The sequence below is a fragment of the Gobio gobio genome (genome assembly GCF_949357685.1).
Source record: "Gobio gobio genome assembly, chromosome: 8".
Classification (NCBI taxonomy): Eukaryota; Metazoa; Chordata; class Actinopteri; order Cypriniformes; family Gobionidae; genus Gobio; species Gobio gobio.
This window is the reverse complement of record NC_137114.1, coordinates 39,260,942-39,280,322: the sequence shown is the minus strand read 5'-3', so window position 1 is coordinate 39,280,322 and position 19,381 is coordinate 39,260,942. Positions and strand designations below refer to the sequence as shown.

At 38.2% G+C, this 19,381-nt stretch overlaps 1 protein-coding gene across 1 annotated transcript; it reads right to left on the bottom strand.

Annotated features, from left to right (window-relative positions):
• Positions 1 to 3,462: 3,462 nt before the first annotated feature.
• On the bottom strand, positions 3,463 to 13,470 carry ca4b (carbonic anhydrase IV b; the record flags this gene model as incomplete). Its single annotated transcript, XM_079823345.1, has 7 exons — positions 3,463 to 3,866; positions 4,638 to 4,801; positions 4,975 to 5,041; positions 10,621 to 10,713; positions 10,791 to 10,936; positions 11,554 to 11,718; positions 13,467 to 13,470. The coding sequence occupies 7 exons, from the start codon at positions 13,468 to 13,470 to the stop codon at positions 3,690 to 3,692; spliced, it is 816 nt and encodes a 271-aa protein (XP_079679471.1). The 3' UTR covers positions 3,463 to 3,689.
• Positions 13,471 to 19,381: the final 5,911 nt, after the last annotated feature.

Sequence of the window (19,381 nt, the reverse complement as noted above, 5' to 3'; positions counted from 1 at the left end):
GAATGGTTGAGACATACGTCATTTTATCAAAAATAAAACTAAAGGCATATGCATGAATACCATGAACGTAGCTGATGAAGAAATTTTACTATGAAAACAACTTTCCCCAGTGGACAATTAATACATCTATCTATTTATCTATATATCTCCCTAATTATCTATCTGTCTAATTGCATCTATCTGCTCCGCCAGACGGACACTTGACGAGAATATCAGTTTTGTACATTAGCTATTTCGTTGTTTACCATATTTATGAGGATGAATTGCAATGCATAACATGCCAATATTATTGCAGAACATATTTCACTTTTCTTTTTGCAAATATGTGTTAGTTTGCATTTATGTTGTAATTTTCGTTTGATTTTGTTTGTTTTACACTGCAGATCGATCAAACGGGTGTTCGTGTAGGCTGTTCATTGTAAGACTTGCTTTGTGAAGTCTTAATGTTATTTATGAGAGGCATAGCCATTTCTTTTACACAACGGTCTACAGTTTCACACACTTTCACGTGTTTCTTCCATCTGCCGACGGTGTCGCCATTTCTCATTTCACCCGTTTTTATGCGTACGCCTGGGTCAGAGCTTGCGTGAAAGACCGCACATTTTCCCGTCAAGTTTGCTTTTTATAAATACCAATTATTGCGTAGAGAGCGGCGTACGCCTTCTTTTGTGCGTACGCAACGTTTATAAATGAGGCCCCTGGACTTTTGAGTTGATGGGCTAGTAGTGGTGTGAGCCTTTATAGTAAACCCCCCACCTCCCCCTGATGATGGGCTCTCTGGACATCTGGAAATGAGCTGGATTCTCCCGTGAGACTGTAATTTTTGTATGAAAAAAAAGTGGATACTTTTATAAGTGTGTAATGTGTTATTGCATAGTGTGTTAATAAAACAAAGAAAAGAGGCCATTGTATTGTTGTTAATTGCGGAAGACAGAAAATTACAGTATTTTATTGTAATATTTACAAATAACAGGAATATTTCATTGTAATTCTGTCCTGTAAAATTACAGGAAATTCCTGGCAACTGAGTTGCAGTAAAATTACAGGAAATATAATAAATTACAGCATTTGACTGTAATAATCACAGTAGTATTACTGTATAAATACAGTACTTTATTGTATAAAAAAAACAGGAAAAATACTGTATCTTACTTGCTGTAAATTTACGGCAACTAGTTGCCAGGAATTTCCTGTAAAATTACAACAAATTTTTAACAGTGTGGGTTTACCCCGGCTTGTGTCTTTTGCTGGTTAGATCAGCATTAAAGAACAATCTCAACTGTTAAATAACAGATATAAGATTAAAATAATATCAGATTTGTCTTATTTTAAATAAACACAAAAAACAGAGATAAAAAATTAATTGTACTAAGAAATTTACATTTGCTATGGTTAAATAAATGTGGTTAAATAGATAGATAGATAGATAGATAGATAGATAGATAGATAGATAGATAGATAGATAGATAGATAGATAGATAGATAGATAGATAGATAGATAGATAGATAGATAGATAGATAGATAGATAGATAGATAGATAGATAGATAGATAGATAGATAGATAGATAGATAGATAGTCTACATCTTTACGCTCCTTCTCATCTCTCTTTTTGGTTGCCAGATACAATACCCATTTCAAATCACTTGCATGTCAATGAATAATCTGCCTTCAGAGAATCTGGCCAATGAAAACTCACTTCCTATGCCATACAAATATAACAGGGGCAATAAAATCTAGGTAGAAAGTGTTCAGGCTGTAAAAATCTTCACAGGGTTAATTATTCATTTCACATTGAAATAAACAATTATCAAAGAGTAAGACCATTTATTTGTTTGTTTATGTTTTTTGTTTGTCAGTTTTTTATTGTTTTACAATAGACCCTTTTCACATTTTTGGGTTTCTCAGAGCAGAAGTTGGGTTAACTTTTATAGCGGTGAATGAGAGAATACATTAAATCTATTTTTTTTGTGTCCCCATGCATTTGCTCAAATAGCAAAAATAAAAATTGCCACAATAGTGATTTCACAACTTTCAAAAAGAGGGAAAAAATAGAGTGAGATTGATAACGGAAGTAAAAAGGGAGAAAGATATTAATTTTTACCATCACTCCCAGACTGTATTAGAAACTCCCTCACAGCAGCGGTAATTTTTTTTTTTTTTTTTTTTGCAATTTGATGCAAAAGTAATAAAATACAAAGTATTAGTGTTATAAATGTACATATATATTTTAAAAAATGAAAATACAAAAAACTTTGCAGGATTTACGATATTGATGACTGCCAAAACACGTCATCACAGTCTGTGAAAAGGGTCTAGGAATTTTCCTATTAATAGGCTACTGGAAAAAAACAAGAATACAGTAATTACAATCATAAAAATCCCCAAAAACATTTTTTAAGTATTGTCTAATGCAGTGGTTCCCAACCACGTTCCTGGAGGACCCCCAACAGTGCACATTTTGCATGTCTCCTTTGTCTGACACACCCACATCAGGTCTTGGAGTAGCTACTAATGAGCTGATGACCTGAATCAGGTGTGTTTGATTGAGGAGACATGCAAAATGTGCACTGTTGGGGGTCCTCCAGGAACGTGGTTGGGAACCACTGGTCTAATGTGTAACTGTGTTACTCATGTCCTCTGTATATTTAACCCTCATCCCTCACTTGCACTTTGTAACAAATCCTTCCCTCGTGGGTCAAAATGACCCGAAACCCTATCCTTATTTTTTTTTGTCCAGAAAACATATTTAATTTATATATATATATATATATATTTCTATATTTTATCAATAAATAATAAATAAATAATAAATAAATAATAATTTAAGCACATTCTTTCCATTTCAATTTAAATTCAAAATAACTCAAATTCAACATATATTGGATGTCTTTGCCGACATCTTGTGGAAAAAAATATTATAACATGATATTTCATGACTCTTGCCACTAGATGGCCGCATATGAGCTATTCCGCTGGGTCCTAAAGTCAGTTCCCCTCAGTATGCATTCAGAAACACATGTAGACATTATAAAACAATTTTTTGGTTACGTTTTAGCACTTTAGTTTGAATTTTGTACAGTATTCCTCGCGTTCCATTCATTCCTAAGGGGGGTCAAACTGACCCGCAAAGGGAAGGATTTGTTACTTTTTAAAATTTCATCCACAAAACTCCTCAAATCCAGTCAATTTTTTTCTGTGTATTCGTGGTTCAACTACAACAAATGTCCTAGGGTCTTGGATCACTTCGATGAATGCTCAATTTTTTTTTATAAAAAAAAAAAAACACACATTAGTTTCAGGTCGAAATGACCCAAGGGAAGGATGAGGGCTGTGCTGTATAATGCGAAACAATGTCCTTTTGCTCAATTTATACTTTCCACAAATAGGATTCAAAACAGGAAAAAATATAATTTTTTACATTCTTATAACATAGCTGTGTAAATGTTTACAACGTTTTTTACACCAATATCAGTTTAATTATAACTTTTGTATAAATAATATTCATTACAGATAGATAGACATTCGAGAAGGTGTCTGACGTGGGATGTGCTGCAGGTTCATTTTATGTTAGTTATCCTAACTATTACAACAATATCGAAGGCACACATGGCTGAACAACAATACAGTTTGATTTGTCTTCTTGCATTATTAAGAAATAAATAACTTGCTTTGAGCAATAGCCATAAATCAGACCGTGAGAGCATAGAGTGATGTGAAAACAGAGCTGATCAATAAAGCAGTGCTAACACAAAAAACAAAACCCCTAGAATAATACACCCCACGTTCATTGCGCATCTGAACGGGCCGGTATGTGTTCACCATGGTAGTCCCATCAGAAAACATCAAGTTGGAAAATGCAGAAAGCTGCAAGACAAAGAGAAGACGGCTATTCTTTCATTCTTTGTTAAAGTTTCACTTATTTATCCACCTTATTTTTAATGTGAGAGCGAAATGTGTAAATAGAGGATGCATTGATGTCACTTTCCCGCCGGAACACGCCCCTTCAGCCGGACTGAGTGGCAAAAGAGCTGCTGCGTGACTGGAGTTAATAGGGGAAACTGCGAAAACCCGAGCAAAACAAAAGATTATTCGTATATATATAATATATATAATATATAATATATATATATTAGGGGTGTAACGGTACACGTATTCGTATTGAACCGTTTCGGTACAGGGCTTCCGGTACGGTGCACGCGTGTGCCGAACGGTTATGAATGTAATGTTTAACAGTTAACAGTCGGCTTGTTGTAAGCGCGGAACACACTTCAATCCGAGTTCCCACACGAACATATTAAGTATTCAGTCCATATTATCATGAAATTCAAACTATAAATGACGTTTTGATGTTCTTTAATGTGCGTGACTGATCAGTGATCACTAAACACAGTTCAAGTGGCCGCGCGCGGTTCTTCAGAGGTTCTTCAGCGGTTCTTCAGAGGTTCTTCAGCGGTTCTTCAGAGAAGAACCACTGAAGCACCAAAATTGGTGCTATATAGCACTAAAAAAGGTTCCCATATGATTACGAGCCTTTTTTTTTAGAGTGTATAGCGGCTAATGAATCGTAAGCCTCGCACATTAACATAGCTTACTTTCACGTCGCAAAATAAGGTGGATACAGAGGTAATAAACTACCTGTTCTTTGCTGAGTGGTATCGTTTCCTCAAATATTGTCCAGACCACAGCTTCAGAGCAGCCTGGTGTGGTGAGAGACCCCTGGTAGCGATAGTACTTCTCCAATTTATCATGGGAGGGAATAAGCATGTCTAATGATACATCTCCAAGTGTTACATTGGTGCCTAGAAAAAATGTATTTATAAAGTGTCATGAAGTTCCTCTTCTTCTCTCTAAATATAGCATGCATGAACAATGAAACATTATACAGGTTCCTCTCATATTATATTGTGTCCTTGAGTGACTTGGCATATTTATTAATCTTTGAAGGTAGATAAAAATAAAAATAAAATCTTACCTGAGTGTGTGATGTTTTTCAGAGAATGTATGATGGCTTCATATTTTTTATTGGCATCTTTTGATTCCTTAAAGATAGATACAATAAACTACGGTTTTATTAGCTGTAAATACCAAAACATTTATGGCAGCAGCAGTCACACTATAGGTGTCTTTAGCTCCTATGCACATATAAAAATATTAGGAACTTATTGTGTTCATGTTCTATTGCAAAACACTTTTTCTGGAATTGAGATGGGATAAGGGTGTGATAAGAGTCAGGAAAGGGTCAACAGTGTAATTTTAGATGTAATAAACACAAGTTAAAGGTGCACTATGTAATTTTTTTCAGTAAAATATCCAAAAACCACTAGGCCAGTGTTATGTTGTTCAGTTGAGTACTTACAATATCCCAAATGTTTCCAAATATTTGTAAATCGTGAGAAAATTGCTATTTTACCCAAGGAACCGGGACATGTGAGGGAGTCGCCTGTCGATTGCGTCATATCTGCATTATCCTCGCCTTTTATTCTGCAGAAACGCTTTACTCTCACTGCAGTGTGCAACAAGTGTCATAGCAGCCGCCGAGCGAATGCACAGAGTAACGTCATAACATCGTTTTCAACACACTCAGATGTATCTAATATGATAAACAGAGCTGCGTTACCTCATACTCATGACCAGAAAAGCAGAAGTGGTGCTGGCGACTGTGGCATAATAAAAGTCCTGCTGCTCACGAGGCGTGTGTTGCCTTCATCTTATTAACAATCGCTTCAGCCGCCTTGCTCAGCTCCCACAATACCCGGTCCTGCTCTGCTTCATACTACAGTAACTTTAATAATCGCATCCATGGACATGATTTCTGCCTGAGTCCTATCCCCATTCTTTACCACCGTCTGTGAGGTGAAGACCGCACGCAGCTGTGCTTTAAGTGCTACTTAAAGGCCCACTGAAGTGCCTTGAAACGTGCAGCATTATTCAATGTGTTGACGTAATTTCCCCTAAAGCGGCTCCAGCTGTTAACAGCTCCTCCCCTTTTTCGAAACAGCCAATAGCGTTTCGTTAATACCACAGTTTGACTAGAACCTTTCTGTTTGGTAAAGCCAGTTTCCTCCTAATCTCTAACCGTTTATCATCATAATCTCCTCTATATTGCTTTGAAATACAGCATTGTGTGCAGAATTTAAGGCCCCGTCCACACGGAGACGTGTTTAGCTGTATATGTTAAAATTTTGTATCGTATCAGCGTTTCGTTCACACAGATCCGGCGTTTTGGGAGCATGAAACCGGGTCCCAGAGGGGATAAATCTAAAACGACACCCTTGCATTTTCGTGTGTACAGCCAATCCGTATTTTTTGTGACCACGTCCTGCGCTGGGCGAGACTAGAAGGGATACTACTACGGCATGCGCACATCAATATTTCGTCATTTAATTACTGTATTTGCATTATTGTAAGGGTAGGTTTAGGTTTGGGGTAGGTATAGGCGTTAATAAAACACATATGGTAAGTAGCACATTTATTTATTGCTATTTTATTGTAAGATTTTGCCTCACTTCCGACCGTTGCTGTACCCCTTCTAGCCACTACTCTTCTTCTCCGTTTTTAGTGTATTTCTGTGGCAGAATTACAGCGCCACATACTGGTCTGGCATGTATACTACATCGTTTTGAGCCGTTTTCAATGCTCTCGTGTGTATGCAGATATTTCTTGAAACCCCCCCCAAAAAATTGATTGGATAGGGAAAGCTCTGGCTTCGTGTGGACGGGGCCTAAATGGGGCCAATATGTTTTGTTGTCTGCACGACTCGTGCATATGATCCGCGCTGCGCTCTCGTGTCTCTAGTCAACGGCTCTGGACTAGACTATGTGTGTGAGCTGCGGCAGTGCGCGTCAAAGTAACGTGAAACCAGACTTCATTCGCCTCAACTGAAAGCATATTTACACTGTCTGAATCGTTTCCTATTGCATGTATAGTGCGCTATGTGCCTTTCACCATGTAGAAATTAGTAAATGTGTGAACAGCTGACCGATTTCAGATGCAGCTTCAGCGTCTGTTTATAGTGTAGGGGGCGGGCGCTTCAGATTCTAGAGACCATTTGATTGGACAGAAGATTTGATGAGTTGGTGAAATCTGCGATGATGTCATCAAAATCTGTGATTCATTTTAACGGAAGTGAGTGACTTTAAGTTTTGAATGCTTATATCTCCTAAATGCAAATGTTTTCATTGTTTTGCACTTGTTGCACTTACTCGACTCTTCATGACCAATCGCTTCGTGTACCCCCAAGTTGTAAGTCGCTTTGGATAAAAGCGTCTGCTAAATGCATACATGTAAATGTAAATGTTTTGGAACACACCAGCTTATTCCTAACCTTAAGGCTAACATAGTCATACTAAAAGCTAAACAACTTCAATTTTGATTTCAGTGGGCCTTTAAGAGGCGCTGTCCATTTGTCAAGTGCTGAAAAGTCACCGGATAGAATGGCTCGCAGTTGTGGCACACGCTTGTATTTCAAAATGTTTAGCCTAATTATCATTTGCTACAAGGGCAAAAATCTAAGCACATAGGTTAGGTGGAGACAACAATTTCTGAATCAAAACAAAAAACAAAGAAAATAATTTTTTTAAAAGAGAGGAAACTAATGTTATTTTACAGGTGGAGCTAAACAAACATAATTTTATAACAATTTTTATTCTTTAGGATAAACCCATCGAGATGAATCATCTCGTTTTCAATGGGGTCCTAAGATTTTCAGTAGGTTTAATGGCAGTCATACAAATAAACAAAAACAAAAAAAATCTGGGATATTGATGTAAAACTAACTGCAAGCAGGGGCATTAAAATCAGGAAAGGAGGTCAGGAAGAAGTGGCAGGACTTTGCAAGCCTCAAGGGTACCACAGAGGTCAACATATAATAAAACAGGTGCATGGTGGGCCAAATGACTCCCCCTTCTTACACTGGAAGAAGAAAAGGCACTGTCAATACTTGGCCTCATGGGATTTGTGGTGGTATTGACCTCCATGGAGGAATAGTAATGCCTGAACCTGAACCAGGTCCATCATGCTCACAGGAGCAATCAGGTTCACCTCCCATTGGCAGACACCTGCTATCTCCCAGTCCACCCAACAGCCTACCCATGACGTCCATCTTCAATTTTCAGACCACAAGCGCTTTGAGAATAATGTCTGTGGTTGTAGTCAGGACTCTTTGGAGAGGGAGAAACTAGATGCCCTAAAAGACATCAGAAAATGTCTTAAAGATGCCAATGAGAGGGACATCAACTTTCAGCAGCAGCTCACAGACCTCAAGAAGGCCAAGCAGGAGAGGAGAGGAGACTGGCACTGGAGGAGATGAGGTTTGCAAGGCCCTCCATTTTGGTGCCAATTATCTTGCCGGATGATTCAGGTAATATTGTTTAATGTTGGTTAATCATGACTACTTACAGTACATGTTTTAATAATCTCTTGTGCAACATGAAATATTCTTTTCCATTATGTAGTTAGGACTTTGTGCAATGTCTTTTGCAAATCCTAGGGAACAAACAACAAACTCAAATAAATTTAGATTCAGTGTTTTGATGTCCTTGTGTTTGTTGAACCCCTCAAAAACTAAGGCTCCATGAAATACTACAGTATTCTTAAGTGTTTCAAATTTAAAGGTGTCATGAATTGGCTTTTTACATTTTTTTATACTGTTGTCTGAGGTCAACTTATGATGTTCGCGTGGTTTTTACATTCAAAAACATCATAATGAATAAGTAATAGGCTATTTTCTGCCTTGGTTTTGAGGCTCTCTGAAGCAACGCTCGGTTTTGATGGGCGTGCCGCACTGAAGACTTGGAAGTAAACGCCCACGGTTAGGATTGGATAAGATTTGCATATTTAATGAGCTTCAGCTCCCCTCAGTACACGTGAGGAATTGTTTTGAAAGCGTCTGGAGAAACGCTCACAGGGCTCGAAAAATATCTTTATCAAACAAACACAATGATTCATCTCTCATCCACCCGCGATTGATTGGAATGTTATTTTTGTATTACTTGGCCGGCCCGATCAGTGAATATAATCGCGAACCATCCACACACTCACACGTGAGTGCGTGCAAGAAAGGAATGTTATTTCACTATAGCCTGTCGGCAGGCTGGTGATAGTCCGTCTGAAAAACACATAGCCCCGGGACGTTGGGCTTTGCGAGCTCCGGCGTTACAAGTCCGAGTCTGACCACGAACCAATAACACCTTCTCCAGCCTGTGACCGCGTGCTAAGGTGTGTTATCAATAGATATCAAACGATCTGTAAATGCAATACAACACATATAAAAACATGTTTTATCCACATAAGTGTGTATTGCACCATTCCTGTCGGATCCAATATAGAAGGCACAGCATTGTGTTTTAATCTCAATATGTCTGCAAATCCAGTCTCGACCTCTATCTTGTTTACAATCAATTCCGCCGTGAAAAGAAGCGGCCAAAGGCGCAATGTCTTACGCACGTGAGCTGGAACCGGCATGTTTATTGGTCGGTAGCGCGACCCGTTTAGCTCCACGAGTCGGTGGGCGGGCTTGAGGCGGTGCTTCTGCATTCTATGACATCACTTACAGGATATTCTTCTATCACAATGAACTTTTATATATAAAAGTCTCAAGGGAAAGTTGATTTCTCAATTCATCACCCTTTTAAATAGCTATTTGTATTACTGTAAATAAGCATACAATCCCTATGAATGTCCATATACAGCAGTGCACTTTTTCATTCCTTAATTTATTCAGTGTTCAGTCATGTAGTTTTTATTTTATTTATTTATTCATTATTATTTCTTTATTAAATTATTCTAAATGAATTTAATCAAACAAAAAAAATGAAACATTTATAAAGAAATATACATAAAAACAATATTAAAGTAACATTGGACAGGAGTAAAGTTTAGGTGCAATTCGCCGGTTGTCCTGCAGGTGACCTCATAGCTCTGTCTTCTTACGATGCACTTGGGGAGTTATGAATACTCCAGAGCACACGTAGTTCTACGAAGATTTTCAAGTACTACTTAAGTTACAATGGTTTTGGGAAACGGACCGTAAGTGTGAGATGATTCGTGCGATCGTTTTTACGATCCACTTAGGCTTACGATGCTTTTGGGAAACGCAGCCCTGGTCCTACCATACTCTCGTACATTTCATTTGTACAGAGAGTCTGGCCACTCTCCATTGACAAGCGTTAACTTCCTTGAAGGCGGGTACTCTGTTGAAGTTTAAATCGCTAACGTTTGGTCGTGACGCATGTCATCTCAAACTAGCGCACGACATCAACGCCATCGTTCTCAGCCACTCCCTCTGTTCGCGGATTGGATCGGTTAAAATTTGACCGGAGAAAACCAAAAAATATACCGCAATCCCAGACGGAGTACTGAAGGAAAATGAAAATTGAGTGGAAGTATGTTGGAGGGCGGAGCCAGGCTAGGTTAAGACCACATGTCCAAAGATTCTGCGCTCAAACTTGGCATCATCAAACTATGCCTTTATTTTGAATAAGCGACCTCTAGTGGACGGAAAAGTTACATAGTGCACCTTTAAGTACAATTAACAAAAAGTACAATGTAAAATTAAGTGCAAAATTAAATGTTAGTACACACTTAATTTAAAGTGGGACCAATGCATCTGTGGTTTTACCTCATAAAAAAATCCAAGAACAGCCACTCCAGAAGCGTCATCAAGGGCTTGTTCCACAGAGCTGTAATTTTCTTTTATATGTACAATGTGCAGCTGTTAAAGATATAACACATGCTTATAGTTCTTTATCGATTCACAAATATAGGTTTAAGAATGAAAAAGCTTAATACCTCCATAGGGTATTTTTCTCCATTTATAGTATGTTCTGATCCGGGTCCACCATTCTTGCCCCAGTGCAGGTGAAGCTGCTGAGCTTTGTAAGTGTCTCCTAAATTGGCCCCATTAATTGTTGCTCTATTTGGCAGATTCACTTGCACTAAAGATGGCAAAATATATGACAAAAAAGTGTTTAAAAAGTGAAATAATATGTGTAAAGGCTATTCACTGTAAAAAGTATACTTAAAGGGATAGTTCACCTAAAAATGAAATGTCTGTCATCATTTACTCACACCCAAGTTGTTCCAAACCTGTATCAGTTTCTTTCTTCTGCTGAACACAACAAAAGATTTTTGTTGATGGGCCCCACTGACTTCCATCGTATGGAAAAAATACTGTAAGTTAATGGGGAGCATCACTGTTTGGTTTCACACTGTAAAAAATAAATACGTAAAATAGCAGAAAAAGCACTGGCAGCTCATTAATCAGACATTATCAGTAGTTTTACAGACATTTCTGTTAACCCTAAAACGCAATGAAATGCAAAATTAAAAATACAGGTAAAACTGTAAAAATAAATAAATTAATACAGTACAGTGTGCACTTTTTTTACAGATTTTTTTTAGAGTGCATATCCTTCAAAATATCTTCTTTTGTGTTCAGCAGAAGAAAGAAACTCATACTTGGAACAACTTGTTGAGGGTGAGTAAATGACTGAGAATGAACGGGTGAGAATGAATTTTCATTTTTGGCGAACTATCCGTTTAAGTAACTTACCTGTGTGTCCATTGTTTATAATGACACTACTGATGATCTCTTGATAGCCTGTAAACTGCACTTGGGTCAAACGACTGTCTATGGAAGTATTCGTTGTTACAATGTTAATGGGTGACTGTTTTATATTTCCACAGTTTGCGTCAATGGTTGCCCATTCTTCCGGTCCTATACAAAAAAGATCATGCTATGTTAGTATATAAATCATATATTACCATTCAAAATCTTTGAGGTTTAATTCTTTTTTTTTTTTTTTTTTAAAGAAGTCTCTTATGCTCATCAAGGCTGCCCTTATCAAAGATGCAGTAAAAAGCACTGAATCTTATGTGAACGATAGTGTATTTTCTTTTCTTTATAATTTAATTTAATATGACATTGAACAAGGCTCAATTCTCACCTGCACATGTGCTGTTGCAAGTTACTTGAGACTGATAACACCAGTCTGAAAGAAATTAAAGTTGTAATGTGTAATAACATTTATTATGTAATAACATTTAATAGAGTATGCACATACAGTTCAGTCATTCAGTATACATTTGTATTCTATTCACATTCAGCATAATGCGCATCAACACTATTGATACACTATAATTTCAGTATAGATAATATCGCAGCATATTTTTAACTCAAATATCATTTGCTGCTGCATAAACAGGCCTTCCGACACATACAGTACAGATGTTCACTAAAAGCCAATAAAAATCCAAAATGATGGATTGATGAACTCAAAGCTCCCTAAGTCAGCAGTCGCTAAATCTGTTTGTATGATAAATAATATGACATATACACAAACCATTTAACCCACCTACCTGCACTTGAAGCAAACCTACATGACATAGTAAGTATGGAAAGATAGAGCACATTCATCCTTAATATTTGGATCTAAAAATCCACCTGAAAGATCAACCCAGCTAAAGAGGAGAGAATGAATTTTATGATGGGATTCATCGGAGGAGCATTTTATAACAGCTCTATCTCTGTGTCCCCTCCTTTCACGTTTTACAGCTCAAAACCTGGTGACCATAGAATTCATTTGTATTAGAATGTATCATAAAGTTTCCTGTTAATTATGAGTAAATCAGTGTATCTAACCTGATAAAGATTTTCTCCACCCATTACAAACTTTTACTTGTTTTTAAGTACTACATGAAAAAAACACTTATTGTCAGTTATTATCAGTAATCACTAATTAATATTCCGTACTCCTGGCGCAGTAAGCAAACAGGACAACAGTACAAATTAAATGAATGAAAACATAATAAAAAGGTTACATTTAATAACTCTCAGAAAAAAAGGTACAAAAGCTGTTACTGGGTTACATCTTTGTACCTAAAGAGTGCATTATACCTCAAAGTTATTAGAACCTTTTTTACAGAGTGTGTTAATAAAAGTATTGATGCATTTTGAATAGAATATGGTCTGTGATCGGTTCATATTTAAATAATCACGCCATCTTGTGGTGATTATGAGGTAGAATATCTGCGGGCATGCAACATTTGGACTTGTTTTTCTGACTCGCAGCTCTACTTAAAAAGTCTACAAGAAAGTAATAGTGATGTAAAAGACAACGATTTGTAAACAAAATTGTACCTTTTAAGGTACAAGTGACCGTCACTGGGGTGGTACCTATTTTTGTACCTTTAAGTAGAAGAAAACAATGGTATAATTGTAGCATAAGGAACAATTGTGTACAGTTATATGTTTTGTTCCCCAACGAAAAAAATTGTACCTCCACTGTACCTTTTTTTTCTGAGAGTGTATAAATTAAAAAAGGGGGGAATCTTTAATGTAGTCCTATCTTTTATGTCTCAAAAATGTGATGAAGCCACAATGAAGGCATTTAGCTCGTCTTACATATTAAGGCAAAGAAGATAATTGAATTAACCCTAATCTAAACCTGTGTGCATGGATAATACCCATCTTTTCACGCAGTTAGTTTAAAGACGCTATCTATACCGTGGTGTTTATTTCAGGAGTTAATCCTGTATTGTACAGAAATAGGTGTATACGCAAGTCCAGGCTCAACCCCTCCTGCTTGAACAGTGAGAACATATTTTACAGGGCAAGCATCGAAGTAGCTGTAAAACACTTTAAAGTTAATGGTGAAGTTGATAACGGATCCATTTGTCTCAGTGGATTGCTCAATGCGTGATTTGTGTGACTGATAAAAGGGAGGCAAACAACGTCCTCTAGGTTTGACCTTTAGATTCGACCTTCAGCTTTCATAAGCTCTGATGCTTTTGTATGACACACACACACACACACACACACACACGCTGGATATGCAAACTGCAAATGTTTTGAAATAGAGCAATTACTCAAAATAGTAGGCTGCTTTCATGTCTCAGGTATTGATTTCTTACTAACAAATCTTCATATTATAGCTCTTTTCTTTTTGTTGTATGAAGGTCACACATAACAAATTTCTTAGAAACTTTTAATTACGCCTCCATCATTTATTTTTACTACGTTTGAACAGGTTTTATGTGTAAAGTTTATTGTTTTACCCTTGTCCCAGACACAGATGTAAAATCATAAAATATAGTAAAAGTTCATTGTGAAAAGATCAATTGTTATATTTTAAGAAAGGCACATAATGGTAAAAACTTTTATATATTTATATTTAGAATTTATATTTTATTTATATACTACCGTACTTTAGAGTGCACCTTTCCGCTTTTTTTATTATGCATAATTTCCAATCAAGCTGTAATATTGCCCAATTTTACGCAAATAGTGTTATTTTTTTTTTAAATTGTGTGTATTTTGGATGAATAACTGCTAGACATGAAATTAGCAAGCAATACAAAGGAGTTGGCCCAAAAATGTCTCCCAAAGATATTAAACATAATACATCATATGAGATTAACTGAAAACTAAACAGTAGTGGAAATGACCATGACTTTAAAAAGAAAAATATCTGTGGTTCATGTACACAATGAACGGTTTAGTCCACATTTTCTGAAGATATTTGATTGTTTTTTGTTATTAACAGAATGAATTTAGGCTTTTATTCACATATATTATAAACATTGATCAGCGAACATAAACAGAAGTTCAACCGAACCTGCTTGACACACGAGAATGAACCTCACAGGTTCTTCCTGAAGCTCAAACGTGCTGCGTAACAGGAGAATGAACCTCATTGGTTCTTCCTGAAGCTCAAACGTGCTGCGTAACATGAGAATGAACCTCATTGGTTCTTCCTGAAGCTCAAACGTGCTGCGTAACAGGAGAATGAACCTCACAGGTTCTTCCTGAAGCTCAAACGTGCTGCGTAACAGGAGAATGAACCTCATTGGTTCTTCCTGAAGCTCAAACGTACTGCGTAACATGAGAATGAACCTCATTGGTTCTTCCTGAAGCTCAAACGTGCTGCGTAACAGGAGAATGAACCTCACAGGTTCTTCCTGAAGCTCAAACGTGCTGCGTAACAGGAGAATGAACCTCATTGGTTCTTCCTGAAGCTCAAACGTACTGCGTAACATGAGAATGAACCTCATTGGTTCTTCCTGAAGCTCAAACGTGCTGCGTAACAGGAGAATGAACCTCATTGGTTCTTGCAGAAGCTCAAACGTGCTGCGTAACAGGAGAATGAACCTCATTGGTTCTTCCTGAAGCTCAAACGTGCTGCGTAACAGGAGAATGAACCTCATTGGTTCTTGCAGAAGCTCAAACGTGATGCGTAACACGAGAATGAACCTCATTGGTTCTTGCCAGTGCTTGAAGTGGAAAAAATAAAGTGCCGGTACTCACCAGAGGGGGCGGGGCTTTGTTGGGGGCGTGGCTATGGGGGGATTGTTTAGTCAATAATTCAAGAAGGTCCGTATTTTAAAGCTCGTTCTAACTTGTTTTCAGCCTTAGAACTAACATATAGTTCTTGTAATTGTTTAACTATAGCATTTGTTACAATAAGGGTTTATTTACAAAGCAAGACCATTGACGGCACCTCATTAGGCCTACCATGCAGGCCAATGTTAACTTTTTTCTTTCTTTTTTCTAATCAAATAGCAACACAGTTAGAAACTATAGCTACAACATGCAGCTGTTGTCATTGGTAGAAGTAGTGTCACTCTCGTCCTCGTCACCACTTGTGACCGCGACCGAAGTGCTTTGGATTTTAACCAAGCAGCTATGGTTGCGCATTTCACACACCCTCTCCGGACCACATTGAGTTGTAGAAACTAGGCTTGTTTGAGATGAGCAAAATCTGCGCAGAACCGATCACCGGTGATCAGCGCAAGATGCCGGTTAGAAATGTGTCCGAGGGCGGTCCGCCTTGCTCTGATGTCATGCTGACGTATGTCAAAAAACTCTCACGAGCGAAAGGCGGATGTGTCGGATTCTGCAGTCGAGCGCAGTTGCTCTCCACCGACTGCGCTGAGCAAAAGCATGATGGGAAACGACTTGCTGACGACACAGCTTAATGCTTATTGCTTTAAACAACTGTGATGAATGGTTCTTTTTTAAAATGTTTGATTTTAAAACTAACTCTGATATCATGTTTTTATGTTTGAATATTCCCAAACTCCCAGACAGTGCGATCTCTCTCTGGGTTATGTGATTGTTGTCATATATAAAAAAGTATATAAAACATTTATATATATTTTTTTATATATATGACAACAATTTTTGTTAGGTTTTTATTAAAAACTAGTATGTAATTAAAGTAAAAATGATTGATAAACACGTCTTTCGAATGAAAATAAATAACAAAAACTTTGGGTGTCTTGTTCATCATATTTATTTTCATATAAAAGCAAAAGAACTTAAATTACATCCAGTTCATCAGCAACAAAGCGCACGAGTGTGAATCCCGCGATATCCGCCTGTGATCTCGCAGGTGTCTGATCCACTACGAGAAGAGAGAACTGTCCGTCTTGCCTGCACTTTTTTCACTCCTCCCCTCACTGCAGCCGCATAGTCTCGGCTGAATTTCAGGCGAGGCGCATCTCAAACAAGCCTACAGACCACTGTTGCCAACACATTTTCAGGGGAAGTTGCTAAAGGCAGATCGAGTTGTTGCTAAAAGTTGCCAAATGACGTTCTGACGTCATTGTGCTATGACGTCATTACGTAATCGCAAGGCAAAACTACGTCATTATGTAACACTTAGATATTATTTGAAATGCTAATTTAGATTTGTTTGTAAAATTACTTAAAGCAATGTGTTAGTTAATATGTACGGATCGAGCCCCACACATGACGTGCAAGAAAAAAAAAAGTAAATTGTGTGCAAAATTGTACAAATTTGTTCCCTCGATTTGCTAAACCGTCCACACGATTTACTCATTTGTTCCCTCGATTTATAAATAGTGTGCACGATTTAGCCTACTAGTTTTTTTTCCTGCATGTCATATGCAGGGCTCCGTAAATATGCTTCCTAAATGATCGTCCGGTTTTTACAGCGATTCCCACATTTCCACAGCGATCTTAAGGAATTATGAATGAACCGCTTGCCTATTGAGCTAGCTTGTACGTGTGTTGTTTGGATTAGAGTCACTTTCCAGAAGTTGCTAAAAGTTGCCAAATAAATTTAAAATAATTGCTAAATTTGTTGCTAGGTGCTTTTAGAAAAAAAAGTTGCTAAGGTAGTCTGAAAAGTTGCTAAATCTAGCAACAAAATTGCTAAGTTGGCAACACTGCTACAGACAGCAGCAAAAGCGACGCATGCGCTTTTCACTTGTAAAACTTAAGGGTGTATGGGTAATGTAGTCTCTGCTCGCAAATGAGCGTACCGGTACGCTAAAAGCACGTTCTGGGCGCACGGAAAGGTGGCGGTACGCTGAAGAGCTATATTTGGAAGTGGCGGTACTGAGTATCGGCGCGTACCGGCCCACTTAAAGCACTGGTTCTTGCAGAAGCTCAAACGTGCTGCGTAACAGGAGAATGAACCTCATTGGTTCTTGCTGAAACATAAAATGTGCTGCGTAACACGAGAATGAACCTCATTGGTTCTTGCTGAAACATAAAATGTGCTGCGTAACACGAGAATGAACCTCCTTGGTTCTTGAGGAAGCTCAAACGTGCTGTGTAGCACGACAATTAACCTCATTGGTTCTTGTAGAAGCTCAAACGTGCTGTGTAACACGAGAATGAACCTCATTGGTTCTTGCTGAAGCATAAAACGTGCTGCGTAACACGAGAGTGAACCTCATTGGTTCTTGAGGAAGCTCAAACGTGCTGTGTAGCACGACAATTAACCTCATTGGTTCTTGTAGAAGCTCAAACGTGCTGTGTAACACGAGAATGAACCTCATTGGTTCTTGTTGAAGCATAAAACGTGCTGCGTAACACGAGAGTGAACCTCATTGGTTCTTGAGGAAGCTCAAACGTGTTGCGTAACATGAGAATGAACCTCATTGGTTCTTGCAGAAGCTCAAAAGTGCTGCGTAACACGAGAATGAACCTCATTGGTTCTTGTAGAAGCTCAAAAGTGCTGCGTAACACGAGAATGAACCTCATTGGTTCTTGCTGAAGCATAAAACGTGCTGCGTAACACGAGAATGAACCTCATTGGTTCTTGAGGAAGCTCAATCGTTCTGCGTAACACGAGAATGAACCTCATTGGTTCTTGCTGAAGCTCAAACGTGCTGCGTAACACGAGAATAAACCTCATTGGTTCTTGCTGAAGCATAAAACGTGCTGCGTAACATGAGAATGAACCTCATTGGTTCTTTAGGAAGCTCAAACGTGCTGTGTAACACAAGAATGAACCTCATTGGTTCTTGCAGAAGCTCAAAAGTGCTGCGTAACACGAGAATGAACCTTTTGGTTCTTGAGGAAGCTCAAATGTGCTGCGTAACATGAGAATGAACCTCATTGGTTCTTGCAGAAGCTCAAAAGTGCTGCGTAACACGAGAATGAACCTCATTGGTTCTTGCTGAAGCATAAAACGTGCTGCGTAACACGAGAATGAACCTCATTGGTTCTTGAGGAAGCTCAATCGTTCTGCGTAACATGAGAATGAACCTCATTGGTTCTTGCAGAAGCTCAAAAGTGCTGCATAACACAAGAATGAACCTCATTGGTTCTTGAGGAAGCTCAAATGTGCTGCATAACATGAGAATGAACCTCATTGGTTCTTGAGGAAGCTCAAAAGTGCTGCGTAACACGAGAATGAACCTCATTGGTTCTTGCTGAAGCTCAAACGTGCTGCGTAACAGGAGAATGAACCTCATTGGTTCTTGCAGAAGCTCAAAAGTGCTGCGTAACACAAGAATGAACCTCATTGGTTCTTGTAGAAGCTCAAACGTGCTGCGTAACATGAGAATGAACCTCATTGGTTCTTGCTGAAGCATAAAACGTGCTGCGTAACACGAGAATGAACCTCATTGGTTCTTGAGGAAGCTCAATCGTTCTGCGTAACATGAGAATGAACCTCATTGGTTCTTGCAGAAGCTCAAAAGTGCTGCATAACACAAGAATGAACCTCATTGGTTCTTGAGGAAGCTCAAATGTGCTGCATAACATGAGAATGAACCTCATTGGTTCTTGAGGAAGCTCAAAAGTGCTGCGTAACACGAGAATGAACCTCATTGGTTCTTGCTGAAGCTCAAACGTGCTGCGTAACACGAGAATTAACCTTATTGGTTCTCGCTGAAGCTCAAACGTGCTGCGTAACACAAGAATGAACCTCATTGGTTCTTGTAGAAGCTCAAACGTGCTGCGTAACATGAGAATGAACCTCATTGGTTCTTGCTGAAGCATAAAACGTGCTGCGTAACACGAGAATGAACCTCATTGGTTCTTGAGGAAGCTCAAACGTGCTGCGTAACATGAGAATGTACTTCATTGGTTCTTGCTGAAGCTCAAACGTGCTGCGTAACAT